Consider the following 17,905-nt stretch of genomic DNA (forward strand, 5'->3'; position numbering starts at 1 on the left):
CATTTTATTTTGCCATCAGTATGTTTATAATCGATCATCAATTTTAAAATATCCTTATTAATTTCATTCAATTTAGTTTTTAATTCACTGAGAATAACATTGTAAAAGAATAAAATAGTTACATAAATATTTATTCCCAACTTTTTAAAAACATTTTTTAATTTAATTATTGTTCAGGTACAGTTTTCTGTCTTTTACGCCCATCCTAGCCCACCTGCCCCAGTGCTCCCCACCTCCCTTCCATCCTCCCCCACCCTGCCCCACCTTAGTTGTTGTCCATGTGTCCTTTATACTAGTTCCTGTAAATCCTTCCCCTTTCTCCCTGAAAGTCTTTCCCCTCTGGTCCCTGTCAGCCTGTTCTGTATTTCACTGTCTTTGGTTATACTTTGCTCACTTGTTTATTTTGTTGTTTAGCTTCCTGTTAAAGGTGAGTTCATATGGTATTTGTCTTTCACCGTCTGGCTTATTTCACTCAGCATAATGCTTTCCATTCCGTCCATGCTGTCGCAAAGGGTAGGAGCTCCTTCTTTCTTTCTGCTGCATAGAATTCCGTTGTGTAAATGTACCATAGTTTTTTCATCCATTCATTTACTGATGGGCACCTAGGTTGCTCCCAACTCTTGGCTGTAAATGTGCTGCTGTGAACATTGGGGTGCATAGGTTCTTTTGGATTGGTGTTTCAGGGTTCTTAGGATATACTCCTAGCAGTGGAATTGCTGGGTCAAAAGGCAGGTCCATTTTTAGTTTTCTGAGAAAATTCCATACTGTTTTCCATAGTGGTTGTACCAGTCTACAATCCCACCAACAGTGAACTAGGCTCCCCTTTTCCCCACAACCTCTCCAACACTTGTTGTTTGTTGCTTTATGATAGCCGTTCTGACCAGTGTAGAGTGGTATCTCATTGTGGTTTTAATTTGCTTCTCTCCAACAGCTAGTGATACTGAGCATCTTTTCATGTGTCTCTGGATCCTCTGTGTGTCCTCCTTGGAGAAGTGTCTGTTCAAGTCCTTTGCCCATTTTTTAATTGGGTTGCTTGTCGTCTTAGAGTGGAGTCGTGTGAGTTCTTTGTATATTTTGGAGATTAAACCTTTGTCTGAGGTATCATTGGCAAATATGTTTTCCCATACAGTTGGTTCTCTTTTTATCTTAATACTGTTTTCTTTAGCCATGCAGAAGCTTTTAATTTTGATGAGATCCCACTCGTTTCTTCTTTCCTTTGTGTTTCTTGCTCTAGGGGACGTATCAGTAAAAATATTGCTGCGTGGAATATCTGAGATTTTCCTGCCAATGTTCTCCTCTAGGACTTTAATGGTGTCACGGCTTATATTTAAGTCTTTTATCCACCTTGAATTTATTTTGATGTATGGTGTAAGTTGGTGCTCGAGTTTCTTTTTTTGCACTTAGCTGTCCAGTTCTCCCAACACCATTTGTTGAAGAGGCTATTTTTACTCCATTTTATGTTACTGCCCCCTTTGTCGAATATTAATTGCCCATAGAGACTTGGGTTTATTTCTGGGCTCTCTATTCTGTTCCACTGGTCTATGTGCCTGTTTTTATGGCAGTACCAGGCTGTTTTGATTACAGTGGCCTTGTAATACAGTTTGGTATCAGGTATTGTGATCCCTCCTACTTTGTTCTTCTTTCTCAAAATTGCAGCTTCTTTTTGGGGTCATTTATGGTTCCATATAAATTTATGAAGTGTTTGTTCTTTTTAAATGTTTTTAATATAGGAACATAATCCATTAACCATGATTTCACATCCAGATACTCTGAAAGCTATAAGCATTTTTATAATTCGTTTGGTAGCAAAACCTGAGCTGACCCTACTCATTTGGCCCTGACATGAAGCTTAGTGAGACTAGAATATTGATTAACCTCTTTTAGTTTTAGTGTGATTTGTACTACCTTTTACTGGAGAAATATCCATGTTTCAAATCTGTGGTGCTGCCATACATGTTGGTTGGTGTCTTTCTTAATGAGGTCTATGTATCTTGTTACCTGTATCAAAATGCTGTGATTGTGAAACACGTCTTGGCCCAAGGATTTCAGTTAAGAAAGTGAGTACTCGTAATTGTTCAGTAAAGCTGGCCCCATCAGACCAGGCCTTCCTTCTTGGCATTCTTCCTTTGGCTCCAGTTATCTCCACACTTCCCTGGTTTTCCTTTTGTGTTTCTAGCCTTTCACTTTCTTTCATTGTTTATTCTTACTTGGTTTGTCCTGTCAGTGTAACTGTTTTCCCTGTGTTCTGTCCTTGAGGCTTTTTAAAAACTACATCAGTTCCTAAACAAATTCAGTGACATTACTTTAGTTGTTAACATTACTTTGTGTGGAGCATTCCTGGGTCTACAAAGTTACCTTTGACCTTGCTCCTAAAATCCAGACCCAAGTTTCCAGCTGCCTACTGGATATCTTTTCCTGAGTCTCTGACTGGTACTTTAAACTCAACATGTCAAAATGTTCACAAAGAGTCCTGGCTGGTATGTCACGTGGGTTGAATGTCATCCTGTGAAGTGAAAGGTTGCTGGTTTGATTCCCAGTCAGAGCACATGCCTGGGTTGTGGGGCATACGAGAGGCCAACAACCGATCGATGTTTCTCTCGCACATCAATGTTTCTCTCCCTCTTTTCCTCCCTCCCTCTCTCTCTACAAATAAATAAAATCTTTTAAGAAATGTTCACAACCAAAATCATGCTCTCTAACTTGTCGACTCTACTAAACTTCTTTATTTTCTTACGTTTTCTCTCTTAGGCAGTGCCGTCGCCTTCCTTCCATTCATCCAAGCCAGCAGCTTCAGTAGTCAGCATTTGGCAGTCTTTGATTCCTCACGCTTTTTTGCGTGTCCCTGTGCCCCACCAACTAAAAATATTTAATGGATTTTCAGATTGTGATTTCTACTTCCAGCTCTCTCCCTGATGCCTCTCCTTTTTCATTCCATTCCCAGTTTGATCCCTGTCGTCTCTGTTCCATAATTTTGTAATCGTCCCTTAACTGAACACATTGCTTGCTGTCTGTACATATTTCTTCCTATGCATAAGTACTGGAGCAGCCTTTATCCTGGGGCACACTTCTAATAATATCTCCCTGCTTGGAAGCCTTGGGAACTCATGATTGCTTATCGAGCAAGTCTGAATTCAGTCCTAATGGAATTCAAATTGTACTGCAATCTAGTCCCAGTTAACTTTCCTACTCTCATCTCTTCCTCCATGTAACTCCCCTATATGTATCCTTCTTGAAATCTAAACATTCCCGTTTTTCCTGCCAGAATTAATCCCTCCCTCCTGTTTTTTAAGTGTACTATTATAGTCTTAAACATTCTCACAGTTCATTCAGTCTGTTTTTTCTTGAGGACAGGGACCAGAATTTTTTCTTTACTTAAGAAAAAAATCTCTTTTATAGCACCCAGAATAACCATTAGACTATAGTAAGCAGAAATGTTGAATTGAAGAATTATTCATGACTGGCCTGATGTAGGTGGAAAATTTTTTTCTGGTAAAACTTTTGCCCAGTTAGACCATGGAAACATGATAAGTAAATATTATTTTGTTTTCTACATTAAGTGTATAATAAATTCCATACTTGTTTTGTTAGTAAAACTAATATTAAAGCATAGCTTTTGGGTTTGTTTTGTTTTATTTGCTTTGTTTTGTGTTTCTTCCTTCAAGGAGAAGAATTCCATTTATTCTTCTATATGTTAAATGTTAAGTTTTTAATACAAAACTTCAAAAATTTTTCTTTGGCTAGGTATGTAGTACATGGATTGGAAGTGGAGTTGTGAGCGATCTCAACGATCTTCGCCGAGTACACAATCTACTCGTCTCCTCTCTGGACAAAGTTCAGGCTGGGAAAGGGTCCTCCAGCCAGCTGTACCGAGAGAGCGCTGCAACCATGGAGAAGCTGGCCGTTCTCAAAGCATGGGCAGAGGTAACGGTGGCCTGTTGTTTTTGAACTGTTTCTCCGTGCAGGAGAAAATGTTTCTCTCCTCTTACAGGCATAAAATTTTTTATTTGATTTTTGTGTTTTTTAAACTGACCTTTATCCCTGAGTGGTGTGACTCAGTTGGTTGGGTGTCATAGCACAAAGCAAAAAGTTACCAGTTGGTTTCCAGTTAGTGCGCATGTCTGGCTGGCAGGTTCGGTCCCCAGCTGCGGTGCCTATGAGAGGCAGCCAACCGCGTTCCTCTCTCACATCAGTGCTTTTCTTCCTGTCTTTCTTCCTCTTGTCCCAAGTCTCTGAAATAAGTAAATAAATAAAATCTTTTAAAAAGGTGAGCTTTACATCCAAATATATTTGTTCTTTCTCACTGAAACACATAAACTTTTATATCTCAAAAAAACCTCTTATTGCCTTGGCTGGTATAGCTCAGTGGATTGAGCCTGGGCCTGTGAACCAAAGGATTGTGGTTCAATTCCCATAGGGCACATGCCTGGGTTGCAGGCCACTTCCTGGTGGGGGATGCATGAAAGGCAACCATACATTGATATTTCTCTCCCTCTCTCCTTCCCTTCCCCTCTCTCTAAAGATAAATAAATAAAATCTTTAGTAAATTATAAAAAAAATAGTACCCCATCACTTCAAAAAAAATCTTATTAAATCTTTGAAAATAATAATTTTCAATGAGTTTTTTTAAATTTCTGTATCGAGGAGGGGCTCCCCCTGTTTACTATGGGGAAATCAAGGCAGGGAAAACATACAGGTATAAGTAATAGAAAATAATTTAGGCCGAATCTTTTGTTTGATGAAATTTGCTGTCACTCATTGATACCAAGGCTGCAGGGTGCTAGGGGTTTTTGTGTTTTGTTTTTTAATAGCTGGTTGTCTCTGGGAACATGTGACTTTGTCAGAAATGGTATTAAATGAATAGGAACATTTTTTTGGTTTATTTTCCTTATTAGATATTACACAGGAAAAATACAAAAATTGGAAGTATAAGTAAAATGAAGGAAATAAAAACCACAATATGTCCAAAGAAACCTGAAACACCGATTCAAAGGGACATAAGCCCCCTGTGTCATTGCAGTGTTGTTTACAGCAGCCAAGATCTGGAATCGGCCCAGGCATCTATCAGTAGATGAGTGGGTAAACAACTGTGATACATATACACAGTGGAATGCTACCAGGTCGTGAAATGAATAAAATTTTATCCTTTGCAACAGCGTGGATAAACCTGGAAGATAATGCACTAAGTAAAATAAGCCAGTCAGAGAAAACCAAATACCATATGTTTTCAGTCATGTGGAATTTAATGAAGAAACTGTACTAACAAGTGAAGTAGAGACAGAATCATAAATAAAGAGCAGGCTGACAGCTCTCGGGAGGTGTTTGCGAGATAGAGGGATTGAGCAAAAAAGAAAAAGCACTCTGGACATGGACATCAGTGTGGAGATTACAGGGGTGGGTAGGGATGGAAGAGGGTATAAGGGGGGGTAAATGGTAATGGAAACACACATATACAGATAAAATCCACACACAATTCTATACCTGAGATTCATTCATTCTTTACACAAACCATCCCGTATTTTTTAGGAGGGTGCCAGGCACTGTATCTAGGCACTGAGTGTAGTAAAGTTCGGAAGATAAATCATTCAAAACAAGTTTAAAAAAACATTCCTTTTTTTAGCATGTTTTTCACTCCCCTATCATTATATCAGTGTGTGAGTTCATGGGAGGCTAAAACCATGTACTGTTTGTCCTCACTGCCTCGTACAGCAGCAACTACAAGGCAAGAATAAATCCCTGGTAGGGATCTGAGGAGTGAATGGTCAAATATACCGTAGTGCTGATGAGAGGTTTTTACAGTGTCAGCATAATAATAAACATGGGTGTGGGGGGAAGCAAGCTTAAGAATACTAGAAAATATGAATGTGATATATTTGTAATTTGAAATCCAAAGTTCTTATTCCTAAAATTAATTGTTTTCTGTTTCTAAATATTCATGGTTAGAATTTCTAAACCATAACTATTACAGACCATGGCAGTATTAAAGAATGCTTTTTCTAAAAAATGAAGGTTCATTGTTCCTGTAACCATTGTCTAGAGTGACTGTTCCATAGCTGTCTGCTGTTGTAGCCGTAGAGATAAGACCCTGCCACCAAGAAGCTGGCAGTGTACGTGCATGCCTATGGACTTCCTCATCGGGTACAGCAAGAAAAAACAGTGTGTAGGGGAAACCAGTTTTCTCAAGAATTTTACCTCATGCAATTTTCTTTGTCCTCCTCCTCTTTTTTTTTTCTTTTTTCATTGATGTGTAATTCAGCTTGTGTGTGCCAGTTACCAAAGCTCAAATGAACAAAAACAAAGAAAACAAACAGAAAATAACTTCAACAAAGAGGAATCTTTAAAATTATGTTTTAGGAAGTTGCAAGTTTTAAAAAGTTTTAAAAGTTTCATATGCTTTTGGTTTTAAAAAGTGGAGAGAAAGGACACAGATAGTGTATATTACTAGTAAATTATATTCTTGGCTCAGCTATCTGTTATAAAGCCTAGGTTACTAAGTTTCACATAAGGACTCCATAAGAAGGAGGTTAGAAGGGTATTTATGGAAATCTGTCTCTGACTTTTCCGCCCTCTTCTTTGAATGCTGGATTGTGTCTAGTAAGTCTATGAAAGTGGAAACAGTAAACAGGAAATTATACCCTATGGGGAAAAAGAAAAGAAGAACACATGTAAAGGGGGCATTGTAAAATGGAACAAGAGAAGCCAGAAAAAATTCAGAGGATCCTCCTCAAAGGATGCGTTGTGAGTGCAACACCAGTGAGAAGTCAGACCAGTGAAATGGATTGCCTCCAAGGCAGGGAACATTATTCTTCGGAGGTTATCAGGAAGTCATGGGGTTGCATATTCTTTAGTATTTACATTCAGTTGCCTTTTGATGACTGCATGATCATAACAACTCAGAATATGCCATTTTAAAAAATCATGCCATTTTTTGCTCCTGAATATCTTACCAGGTATATGTGGTTGCTATGAATATTAAAAAGGAAGCAGAGTCTAAACCAAAGGGAGCAATTAAAAATACTGATGATGATGATGACGACTGTGGCACCATCGATGAACTGCCACCAGATAGTTTGATAACACTTGTGCAGCCTGAGCTGCCAGCCCTCAGCCGCCTGTGGCTGGCAGTGCTAAAGGACTATGCACTGCTGACTTTACCGGCTGAGTTTGCCAGTCAGCTCCCCCCAGATGGTGAGTACTGCATTCAGGGTTTGGCTTTGGTAGAGATTAAACAAAATGGGATTGTTGGGCACTGAACGCAGCAGTCATAATAACATCTTAAATTTCTGTGGACTTCAACTTGGCATTCTCTCATTTAGAGCATGTTTCTCCAGATTGAATTTGTGAGTTCAAATATAGTATTAAATTTACTTGTTAGCCAAAGCGAAAGTGTTCTCACTGTTATAGTGCTGGCTATGAGCCAGGGTACTCTAAGTAACTGTGCATAACCAGTCAGTATCCATAAGCATGATGAAGTGTATTGCTGTGCTGGCTGCCAATGTATGTGTGCAGGGACAGGTGAGGAAGTCCTCAGTTTGGTAGTAGAAACAGGAGGTAGGGAAAAATGGCAGAAGAAAAGTAAAAAAAAAAAAAAAGCAGGAGATCCCCCAAGCTGTGACAGAAAGAGAAGGTGATAAGGGTTTTCTGAGTCTCTGGCAACAATGAAGATGAAGCCAGTGGCCAGAGGGTGGAGAGAGGTAGAGAGGATGCTCAGTGGCTTGGGCAGTTGCAAAGGAAGGACGCCCCAGCATGAGTAAAGAAGAGACAGGTGCTCCAGTTCAGCAGCTGCAGGAAAGATGTTAGTTTGGTGGCTTTGTAATGAGGATAATCTCTTTGGCCAGGCTGCTCTTTCATATGTGCCACGGTCTGAATGTTTTTGTCCCCTAGGGATTCTTTGTTAAAACCTAATCTCTGTAGTAATCGTAGTAATCATAGTAGTAGGAAGTAGAGCCTTTTGGGAGGTACTTTGAGCAGGGGATTGGAGCCCTCATCGATAGGAGTGGTGCCCTTATCGGAGGCCCCGCCCAAAACAGAGACCCCTACCTAGCTCCATAACCCCTTCCAGCGTGTGAGAACACAGTGAAAAGGAAAACCTGCAAGAAGGCCCTCAGTGGACCATGCTGGCACCCTGGTCTCAGACTTCTAGCTTCCGGAACTATGAGAAGTAAACTTCTGTTGTGTATATGCCATCCAATTTGGGGTATGTTGTTACAGCAGCCCAAATGGACTAAGACAGTGTGTAATGAATATTTTTAAGTTAGTGGCACATAAATGATTGAACACTTAGAATAAAAATAATATTTTTGATTGATATGATTGTTTTATAGGTGGAGCATTTTATACTCCTGAGACTATTGATACAGCTAGACTTCACTACCGGAATTCCTGGGCCCCCATTCTCCATGCAGTGGCGCTTTGGTTAAACAGCACAGGATTTACGTGTTCGGAGTCAGCAGAAGCAGCAGCTGTATCTGGTTTACAAAAACGTTCTGCAACTGTCGGTTTAAACCAAGCCTCAGGATCAACGCCTAGTGCTAAGTCTTTACCAGAAGTTAACAAAGACAGAATGCACCTGATTTTAGGTAGGTGAGCCATATTAAGGTATTTCAACATGTGTATCTTCTGAAAAGTGGTATCTCTAGGGGAAGCTTCTTTCTACCCTCTTAGGGTCTGTGACTGAACCAAGAATTAAACCCACATAATACAGATTAACAGGAGAAAAGCAAACAAAGCTATTTAATATTTTTACATGTATACAAGGGTTTTTAGAAGGAAAATGAAGACCCGGAGTAGCCATTAGGCCCCAAATCTTATCTACTATATTAAATAGACAGTAATACATTGTGGAGCTGTGGCAAGACACAGGGGTTTGGGCCAGGGGCAGTAAACTGTGGGACAGTGACTAGGAAGTAAATGGGAGAAACTAATGGAATATAAGGGTTATTTTAGGAGGTTGGTTTGAACAGGTCTGTTTTGATGTGGACTCCCAGTCTCTGGTAATAGGAATGTTCTTTTCCTGATACAGGGAGGGCACTTTTATCATGAGAAATTCTATGACCTGGTTTGAGAAGAAGAGTCAGAGAGCCCTTCCTACCTATACCTGCTGTTTGTCCAATACCTTCAGCTCAAAATAATCAGTATACCAAAGTGGCGTATTTTGATGTGGGGTGATTTTACCTCCTTCATATCTTCCTTTTTAATGCTATGGAAAGTTTTACATGGCACAAGTCCGAGAAGGAAAGGAGGATTTTAAGCACATTTTCTAAGGTGTTAACTGAATTTTTAATCTAAAAATTTAATTGTTAAAAATGACTGTAAAAATTATGGCCATCCCATTTATTCACAGAGCAACATTCTTTCAAGAGACAAAGTAAACTTCTTTTTTAACATTTTTTTGTTTTGTTTTTGGCTTGGCACTTATCATTCTATGAGGAAATAATAAAATGCAAAGTTAAAGTAAATTGTAATAACTCTTAATTTATAATGGCTTTATTGATTTTATACATCATAACGAAGCTCTTAGTCATTTTATGTTTTTTTGGAAGGGAAAAGGAACATACTTGTTAATGCAAAATTACAGAGTTTGTCAGTAGATTCCATAAATGGAAATATAAAAGATTTACAAAATAGTGACCTTACCCTTATACATATTAAGAGCAATTGTAACCCACGATATTCATTGTGCCTTGCCATTTAAAAAACTTTGTGGGCATGAAAATATTTTGGCAACCATTTAATGAAAGGTTATAGTTTTCATAATTTTTTCTTAATGCATTATTTTAAAATGTCCTAGAAATAAAAAAGTTGAATATCTTCTTAGTCAATATGATGATCTTAGAACTACTTCCCCACCTCCAATTTGATTAGTAACATAATTGCAAAGCTATAATCTATGTTAAGTTTAGCTGCTTATTTTGGAACCTATTTTGAACTCTACTTTAAGGCATTAATAAATATCCGTTAAAGTAATTTGTTAAAAAAGTAAATATGAATAGAGAAAAATTTGGTATGAGAGCAATCGTGTTTTGAGATCGACAAACCTGTGGTTTTGTTTTGTACATCACAGGTGTGAGTATACAGTTCCTTTGTTCCCCCAGACCTGAGGAGCCTGTTGAGCATGTCACAGCTTGTCTGCAGGCCTTGCATACCTTGCTAGATTCTCCTTATGCCCGGAGCCATATTGCAGAAGATCAGGTACAGTCCCTTCCTATAGATAGATAATTAATCCTGTGCTCTGTTTTCATGATATTTATCTTGAGATAATTTTCTCACATATGAAATCTTATATAGTAATTACTCAGGATTTTGGCTTTATTTAAGACCCCATACTGACTTTGGGCTGTCCAGGCACCACTAGACTGGTGATAGTCACTAGGCCTTCTTTGATTTAGTCATCAGCAGACGAATAAAACTAGAAACTTAAGGGACGACCTCAGTCCCAGTTTATGACTCTACTAATAAAGGGCTAAAATAACTTATAAGAACATTAAAGAATTGATGCTACTTTTAAATGTTTGAGGAAGTTTTCTCTCTCACTTAATGCAGAGTTTTTATTGTTTTGTTTTTTGCACTGGCTCAGCTACTCATCTCAACAGTTTAATGATAGAGTTTTCCTCATTTCTGTCTGGACTATTTGGAGGACTTGATCTTTGTTTAGGGTGGGTTTGATGTGGAAGATAGAGGGGTGAGGGAAGGGCTGAAAGTGAGTAGCTAGCGATAGATTTGAAGTAGTTGCCGAGATGAATGGAGGGGGACTACCAGCGGTGCCTAGGATCTCTGGTAGACACCTCTTGGGTGCGCAGTTTAGCTTGAAAATCAAGAACTTGATTTGTACTCTCACAATACTGCTTAGTTCAATAGAGGAAAGAAATAGGAGAATGATCATTTTTAATAGGAAAATTATTTAATTATATAAATAACAAAATAATTTGTTGACTGAAAACATGTTGAGATAAAATGTGACCATTTCTCAAGACTGTGATAATGTTTTTATCTGTTACATAGTCCGATATGCTAATTTTAGCTACCAAATTTATTTTTATATACATATTTTCCTAGATTTTAATAAGTTTATCCTTTGAAGTGGAAATTAATTAAATCCATCTGTATTAATTCATAACAGCTGATTGGTGTTGAGTTGCTGAGTGTTTTACACCGCCTCTTACTGACCTGGAATCCGCCATCCGTCCAGCTGCTGGTTACTGGAGTCGTACAGCAGATAGTGCGAGCTGCTCAGGATTATTTGCAAGAAAAAAGAAACACTCTAAGTAAGCACTAGAAATTACAGAAACTTTGATGTAGATCTTATTTGTACTCTCATTTTTAAAATACTAATGCCAGGGAGATTTTTTTAAATAAAAAATTAATCATGGATTGAGATATGCAATTGACTTTGCTTTCATTAAAAAGAACCAAATTAAATGGCTGATAGTCAACTATTTTCCAGCTTCAAAGTGTCAACTTCATAGGGTTATACTTAATATATGTGTTACTCCTATTATGAAATACATTCTTTTTTAAAAATATTTTATTTATTTATTTTTAGAGAGAGGGGAAGGAAGGGAGAAAGAGAAGAAGAGAAACATCAGTGTGTGGTTGCCTCTGGCATGCCCCCAGCTGGGGACCTGACCTGCAACCCAGGCATTTGCCATGACTGGGAATTGAACTGGTGACACTTTGGTTTGCAGGTCCACGCTCAACCCACTGAGCTATACCAGCCAGGGCATGAAATACACTCTTAATAAAAATATCTAATAAATTTATGCAAGTAAAAAATGGATTGTCTTTTACTTTTAAAAAGAGGTCAATAAACAGAATTCTAATAAGGCAGATAATTATTCTGAAAAAGACATGTTATATCAGTAGACATTCAGCTATAAATTCTTTTTTTTTAAATTTTATTTATTTATTTATCTTTAGAGGGGAAGGAGAGAGGGAGAGAGACATCAATGTATGGTTGCCTTTCACGAGTCCCCTGCTGGGAGTTGGCCTGCAGGGAACTGGCCTGAAACCCAGGCATGTGCCCTGACTGGGAATCGACTGGGAAGCGCAATCCTCTGGTTCGCAGGCCTGTGCTCAGTCCACTGAGCTACGCCAGCCAGGGCCTCAGTTATAAATTCTTTTGAAAGAATTTTTCAAATGTATTGTGTTGTTTTATCTCCTATTTGTTGTCATTATTATTATTTTGCTGGAAATTCACCAAATTTTCTTTTTACCCAAGATGAAGATGACATGGAAAAAGAATCCTGTCCCGTGTTAGGAGAAGGAGGTGACAGCGGTGGTCTTATTCCAGGAAAATCTCTTGTGTTTGCGACGATGGAGCTGTTGATGTTCATTTTAGTGCGGCACATGCCACACCTCAGTACCAAGATGTCAGACTCCCCAAGTCACATAGCTGCCAAAACCCGGCTGTCAGAAGAAAGTGCTCGTCTGGTGGCAGCCACAGTCACCATACTCTCTGACTTACCATCCCTGTGTTCGCCTGCTGGTACAGTATTGGTCACTGTTTGAAAGTGCATTATGTTATGGTAGACAAAGATGAGCTCGCTTTTGATTTTAAACACTATAGTGATTTATTTTCCTCTGAAGTCTCAAGTGTGAAAGGAGAGGTTGTTTTTTTAAGGGTGTATTTATATTTAGGATTTTAAAAAGATTTAAAAAAGCCCAAACCCAAGGTACTAGTTTCAGATGTATTTCTGACAAACTTCAACAAAAAGATAGAACCACACTGTGAGAGAGGACACTGAATTTTAGGTGGAATTACTAACCCTTTTAGTGTCTGATCTGGTTGCCACTTTGAGCAACATTGACAAACTAAAGAAAGTCAGAGGAGAGTGACAACGAACTGTAAGGAGTAAATGAAGAAATTGTACCTAAAAAAGATAATAGCTATCTGTGCTTGAATAAAGAACTACTGAATGGGAAAGTAGACGTCCCTCTATTTATCCAGAAGGTAGAAATGGTATTATCCGGAGACATAGAGGCAAACTTGAGCACAGCGTAAGCCCACAGGTGTGAAAATGATAGGCTTTGCAGGCAGAATAGGATCACAGAAAGGGAGAGTTGTGAAAGGGGTCTGTCCTTAAGTGGGATGTGGAACTCCATGACCTTGAAGCTCCTTCAGCTACAATCTAGGATTCTGTCATTTCTTTCTCTTCTTTTTTAATTCTTACCTAAGGATGTATTTTTATTGATTTGAGAGAGAGAGAGAGGGAGGGATGGGGGCTGTAGAGAGACCGAGAGAGACAGACAGACATTGGTCTGAGAGAGAAACAATGATTTGTTGCTTCCTATATGTGCCCCAACCAGGGATTGAACCTGCAACCTAGGTGTATGCCCTGACTGGGAATTGAACATGCAGCCTTTTGGTGTATGGGGAGGATGCTCCAACCAACTGAGTCGCCTGGCCAGGGCAGATTCTGACGCTTCTCATTTGCTTACCCGCATACTCTGTTTATGATTACCTGGCTTGGTTTAGGCTGACTTTTGTACACTGAAGATTAATTAAATATCTTAGAATTGCTACAAAAGTCACCAAGTTACTCAGATATTTTTTAAGGTATGGATATAGTAGTGTTTTCCATCTTCCTTTCTTAATTTCATTATGAAGGACATGAAATACTAAATAGATAAAGTACTAGAAATAATAAAAACAAGGCTAGTTGGAAAAAAATACCATCTTCTTTGAAATAAATTGCCACTTTTCTTATTTTCCTTTTCAGACATTAAATTATAGTAATAGTAATGCCATAAATTTTGTGTAAAAAAGGAAAATAATATTAAACCATAATCGTAAAAAATATAAACAATGAAACAACTGAAATATGGGAACTGAAATAGTTATGAGTAACCCACTTTGTTTTGATTTCAGGATGTATGACTATTCTGCCCACCATTCTGTTTTTAATTGCAAGGATATTGAAAGACACAGCAATAAAGTCTGCAGATAATCAGGTTCCTCCGCCAGTTAGTGCAGCTCTTCAAGGGATCAAAAATATTGTGACGCTGTCATTGGCCAGAACGGAGGACACTCAAAAACAGTGGACAGCTCTCATTCGTAGCACCCTTGCATGCATCCTGGAATATTCGCAACCAGGTAACCTAGTCAGAGTTTAAATTTTTTAATCGATAGGCTACCTCTTCTCTAATTAATTAATTGAATGAGCTTGTGAGTAGAATTGCTGTATAACACTGAATTGACTCAGAGAGGTGTTTGGGTCATGTCTTTCAGATGCGAACTTTAGTGCCCTTTCGGATATGGACTCTAAATGCCCTTGTCTTAAAACTTAGATACATGATGGGAGGTCTGATGCGACCCCATTATTTCCTAAGTACTTCCTCACTTTCTGGCTCTAAGATAGAGTGGGCTCATGTTGTATTATCTCTGTTACTGAAGCCACAATTTAATAATAAAATGTTAATTTCTGACAAAAAAAAATTGCCTGCAATGGTCCCAACTCTGAACTAGAGATTGTTGTCATTTCACCTAGAGTAATATTCCTACTATGGAGTTCCTAAGTTTTTAACATGTATGGCTAAGGTCATTATAGATTGGTTGAATCCTTTGAATTTTACATCACTTTTTTTCTTTATATTACATTAGTGGACTATTGTATTGTACCCTCATTATGAGATAAACATATATATTAAATGTATATGTAATTCAGATAAAAGACTGATTATCACTGGGTATTTGCAGCTGCCAAATTAACCCAAATTCACATATATAGAACATTGGTAAGTTCAGCTGTGAAAGAAATGATAATCATAAAATTGTTTGTCTTATTTTATGTTTACTAGTATTGTTCTTTAGAATAAGTGTACATATTTCCTTTCTTTCTAATTATATACTCTATTTTCATTTGGTTTATTATTTCTGAATAAATGAAGTAGCAAGAAATTCATTTAAAATTATGAGATTACTATCTTCAGGAAATTGTGAAAGTTTTTTTTTACTTATGGTTGTGTAGAATTTATAGAATTTCACATTTATTAAATAGAAAGGTGATATCACTAAGAAAAGTCTTTTCTGAATTTTTAAATTACTTAGAATATCTTACCAAAATGATCTAACTTTGTTGGAAGGAGAGTATTTGGAAATGTTTGATTAATCTAAACTCAAAAAAGTTAAATGAATTATAAGTAATTTTATATTTCCATATTTTTTATCTTTCATATCTAATTAAGCTTTTCACATTAGAATTCTTATTAGGATTTATGCCTGACTTTTTTCAATTAATATTGTACCATCCTGAAAAACAAGGAAAAGGGACTTAAGTATAGAACTTCTAATAAAGAATCTCCTATTTCCTCAGTAGTAGATGAGCCCTATTCATGGAGTTGTTCACGGGCTGTGTTAGATTGAGACACATGCTGCTATAAATGTTGTTGGGAAGAGAGGGGGTTATTGTTCAAGATTGAAATTCCAAAGTACTTTAGAAATAGCACACTGCTTTCATTTTTCATATACTTCAGTATTTCATTATTCATCTATTTCAGAAGATTCCGTGCCTGTGCCCGATGAAGTAAGCATGCTGACGGCAATCGCACTCTTCCTGTGGTCTGCTAGTAGTGAAATAATAGGAGTCCAGTCATTACAGAATGGCTGCATGAGCAGATTTAAAAATGCATTAAATTCATGTGACCCATGGGTAAGTTGTACTTAAACATAGAGGTAAATATTCCGCTTTACAGGAATATTTCAGGTTGATTTGTTAAAATGTACGATATAGCAAATGAAAACCTAATATTTACTCTATACCTTTTAAAAAGAAAAACTCAAAAAGATCAGAAGGTTTAGACACTAGGAAGGACTTACGTGTATGTTAATTCACATGTGCAAAAATTCTCCAGTACCTAAAATATTTGGTTAATCCGACTTATGTTGCTAGAGATTTTAGATGAGTCTGTGATTGTATTTTTTACTGTTTACTTAATGATACCAAGGGAATTAAAAGATAAATTTATTTTATTACCTGTTTTAATGAACCAGTTGGAAACTAGTTTTTTCAGAAAAAAAAGTTTGTTTTACAATGTCGAAGTCTAAAGTAATGTTTCTCATACCCTCTACACATCTGAAAAATTTCAGTGTAGTAACATGATCCTAGACTTTACCACTTGTCCCTGTATCAGAGATCTGTATTTAAAAGCACCCCTGGGGATTTAGTTCCAGCAAGGTTTGGCACCCTCCCCTCTCCCAAGGTGCTGAAGCAGTTTCATTCCACTCTTTGTCACATGTGTTAATGGACCTTCCTTTCTTCCCTTGCTTCCTTCCTGCTTTTTTTTTTTTAATTAATATGGAGTCTTTCTAATCTGAAATTGATCCAAGGAGACCTTACTTTCTAGGCCTGGAAAACCTAAATTGGCATAAGCAGTCATTTCCAGGGAATTCAAATGCAGTTGAACTGCCTAAGCAATGTATTTTTATAGCTTTGTTTGACATCATTCAATATTAGCCTTCCTATTAAGTAGGCTAAAGTGGGAGGGACAGTTGTATTAAAAAATAATTAAAAAAAACAAATTAAAATGAAAATGTCTGGTGTTTAGCTTCTCCTACACTGTATAAATGTACAAATTATATAAGCATGGTACTTCAGCAATTAACCTATAGATAATATTTATTTGATTAATTTATTTTTAGTTGTTTTTATTTCATTAGCTTATTAGCAATCTCATTATTGTACTCCATTTCTATAAGTAGAAGGTGGCATTGACTGGTCCTGCATTTCTGTTTTCATTCTGCAGTGTTACATCGTTTCAGTGTGTGTTAAGGTGCTATGTGATTGTACAGCAGATAAGAACTATCACACATATTAAGTAATATAATGATTTTCTTATATAGGTTCAAGCCAAATGTTACCAGCTTCTTCTCTCAGTCTTCCAACATTCCAACCGTGCCCTTTCAACTCCCTACATCCATTCATTAGCTCCAATAGTGGTTGAAAAGCTAAAGGCTGTTGAAAGAAATAGACCAGCCAGTAGCACAGAGCTTTTAGCTGTTCAAGAAGGAATCAAAGTTCTTGAAACATTGGTTGCTCTTGGGGAAGAACAGAACAGTAAGTATTTTCTTATAAAAGTCACTAGTCTGAAATGATGATCTATATTATATAAATCATATTTGATATTAGACTCAGGATATTGCAACAGTGAAACTAAATCTAAGGCTAATGCTATGCAAAACCCAAAGGTAGATGTAATATTTACTAAAGATAAGCTAAAGGTAAATATTAATGGAATGTGATAGCATTAATTAGGAGGATACTATCAAATAAAGAAATGAATCAATGTATAAGATATTGAATTTTTTTTAAATGCTAATAACTTACTCTAACTCTTAAACGGCTTGCTGTAGTACAAAAATCTGTATTCTGAGTGAAACAGTCCATTAAAAAAATGAAAAAATCTTGATGATGCATGTCATCGATATATCTCACTAATACTGCAATACATAGTTATTTACATTAATATTTACCATACATAGTGTTAAGTAATACTAAAATAAGTGGTTATATGAAATACAGTAATATGATTCCAAAGGGTAAATTTTCAGCTTTTAAATTCATTTTATCACTCAACTTTTTCACAAATTAGTCACAAATGTTCATATTTATGTATTTATTTATGTATGTTTAAAAGATTTTATTTATTTATCTTAGAGGGGAAGGGAAGGAGAGAGAGAGAGAAATATCAATGTATGGCTGCCTGTCTTGCGTCCCCTGCAGGGAACTGGCCTGCAACCCAGGCATGTGCCCTGACTGGGAATCGAACCACGATCCTTTGGTTCACAGGCCTGCACTCAATCCACTGAGCTACGCCAGCCAGGGCACAAATGTTAATTTTTATTTTTATTTTGCAGTATCCATTATAGAAACAGGCTGTGAATTTTTTCTTACCCCAAATGATCAAGTTTACA

General features: G+C 37.2%; 1 protein-coding gene across 3 annotated transcripts in view; it reads left to right on the forward strand.

Moving 5' to 3' along the window:
- The window catches only part of HEATR5B (HEAT repeat containing 5B), a 75,417-nt gene that overhangs the window by 54,041 nt on the left and 3,471 nt on the right, over nucleotides 1–17,905 (forward strand). For all 3 annotated transcript variants that reach the window (XM_037066561.1, XM_037066562.1, XM_037066563.1), the window contains exons 27-35: nucleotides 3,742–3,921; nucleotides 6,948–7,185; nucleotides 8,322–8,576; nucleotides 10,061–10,188; nucleotides 11,117–11,261; nucleotides 12,215–12,481; nucleotides 13,865–14,089; nucleotides 15,493–15,644; nucleotides 16,835–17,048. In XM_037066561.1, coding sequence (XP_036922456.1) covers nucleotides 3,742–3,921; nucleotides 6,948–7,185; nucleotides 8,322–8,576; nucleotides 10,061–10,188; nucleotides 11,117–11,261; nucleotides 12,215–12,481; nucleotides 13,865–14,089; nucleotides 15,493–15,644; nucleotides 16,835–17,048 — 1,804 coding nt within the window. The remainder of the gene's footprint in view (nucleotides 1–3,741; nucleotides 3,922–6,947; nucleotides 7,186–8,321; nucleotides 8,577–10,060; nucleotides 10,189–11,116; nucleotides 11,262–12,214; nucleotides 12,482–13,864; nucleotides 14,090–15,492; nucleotides 15,645–16,834; nucleotides 17,049–17,905) is intronic.

Source organism: Sturnira hondurensis, unplaced genomic scaffold (genome assembly GCF_014824575.4).
Source record: "Sturnira hondurensis isolate 20B ecotype Veracruz unplaced genomic scaffold, ASM1482457v3 Scaffold0016663, whole genome shotgun sequence".
In the NCBI taxonomy this organism is placed as follows: Eukaryota; Metazoa; Chordata; class Mammalia; order Chiroptera; family Phyllostomidae; genus Sturnira; species Sturnira hondurensis.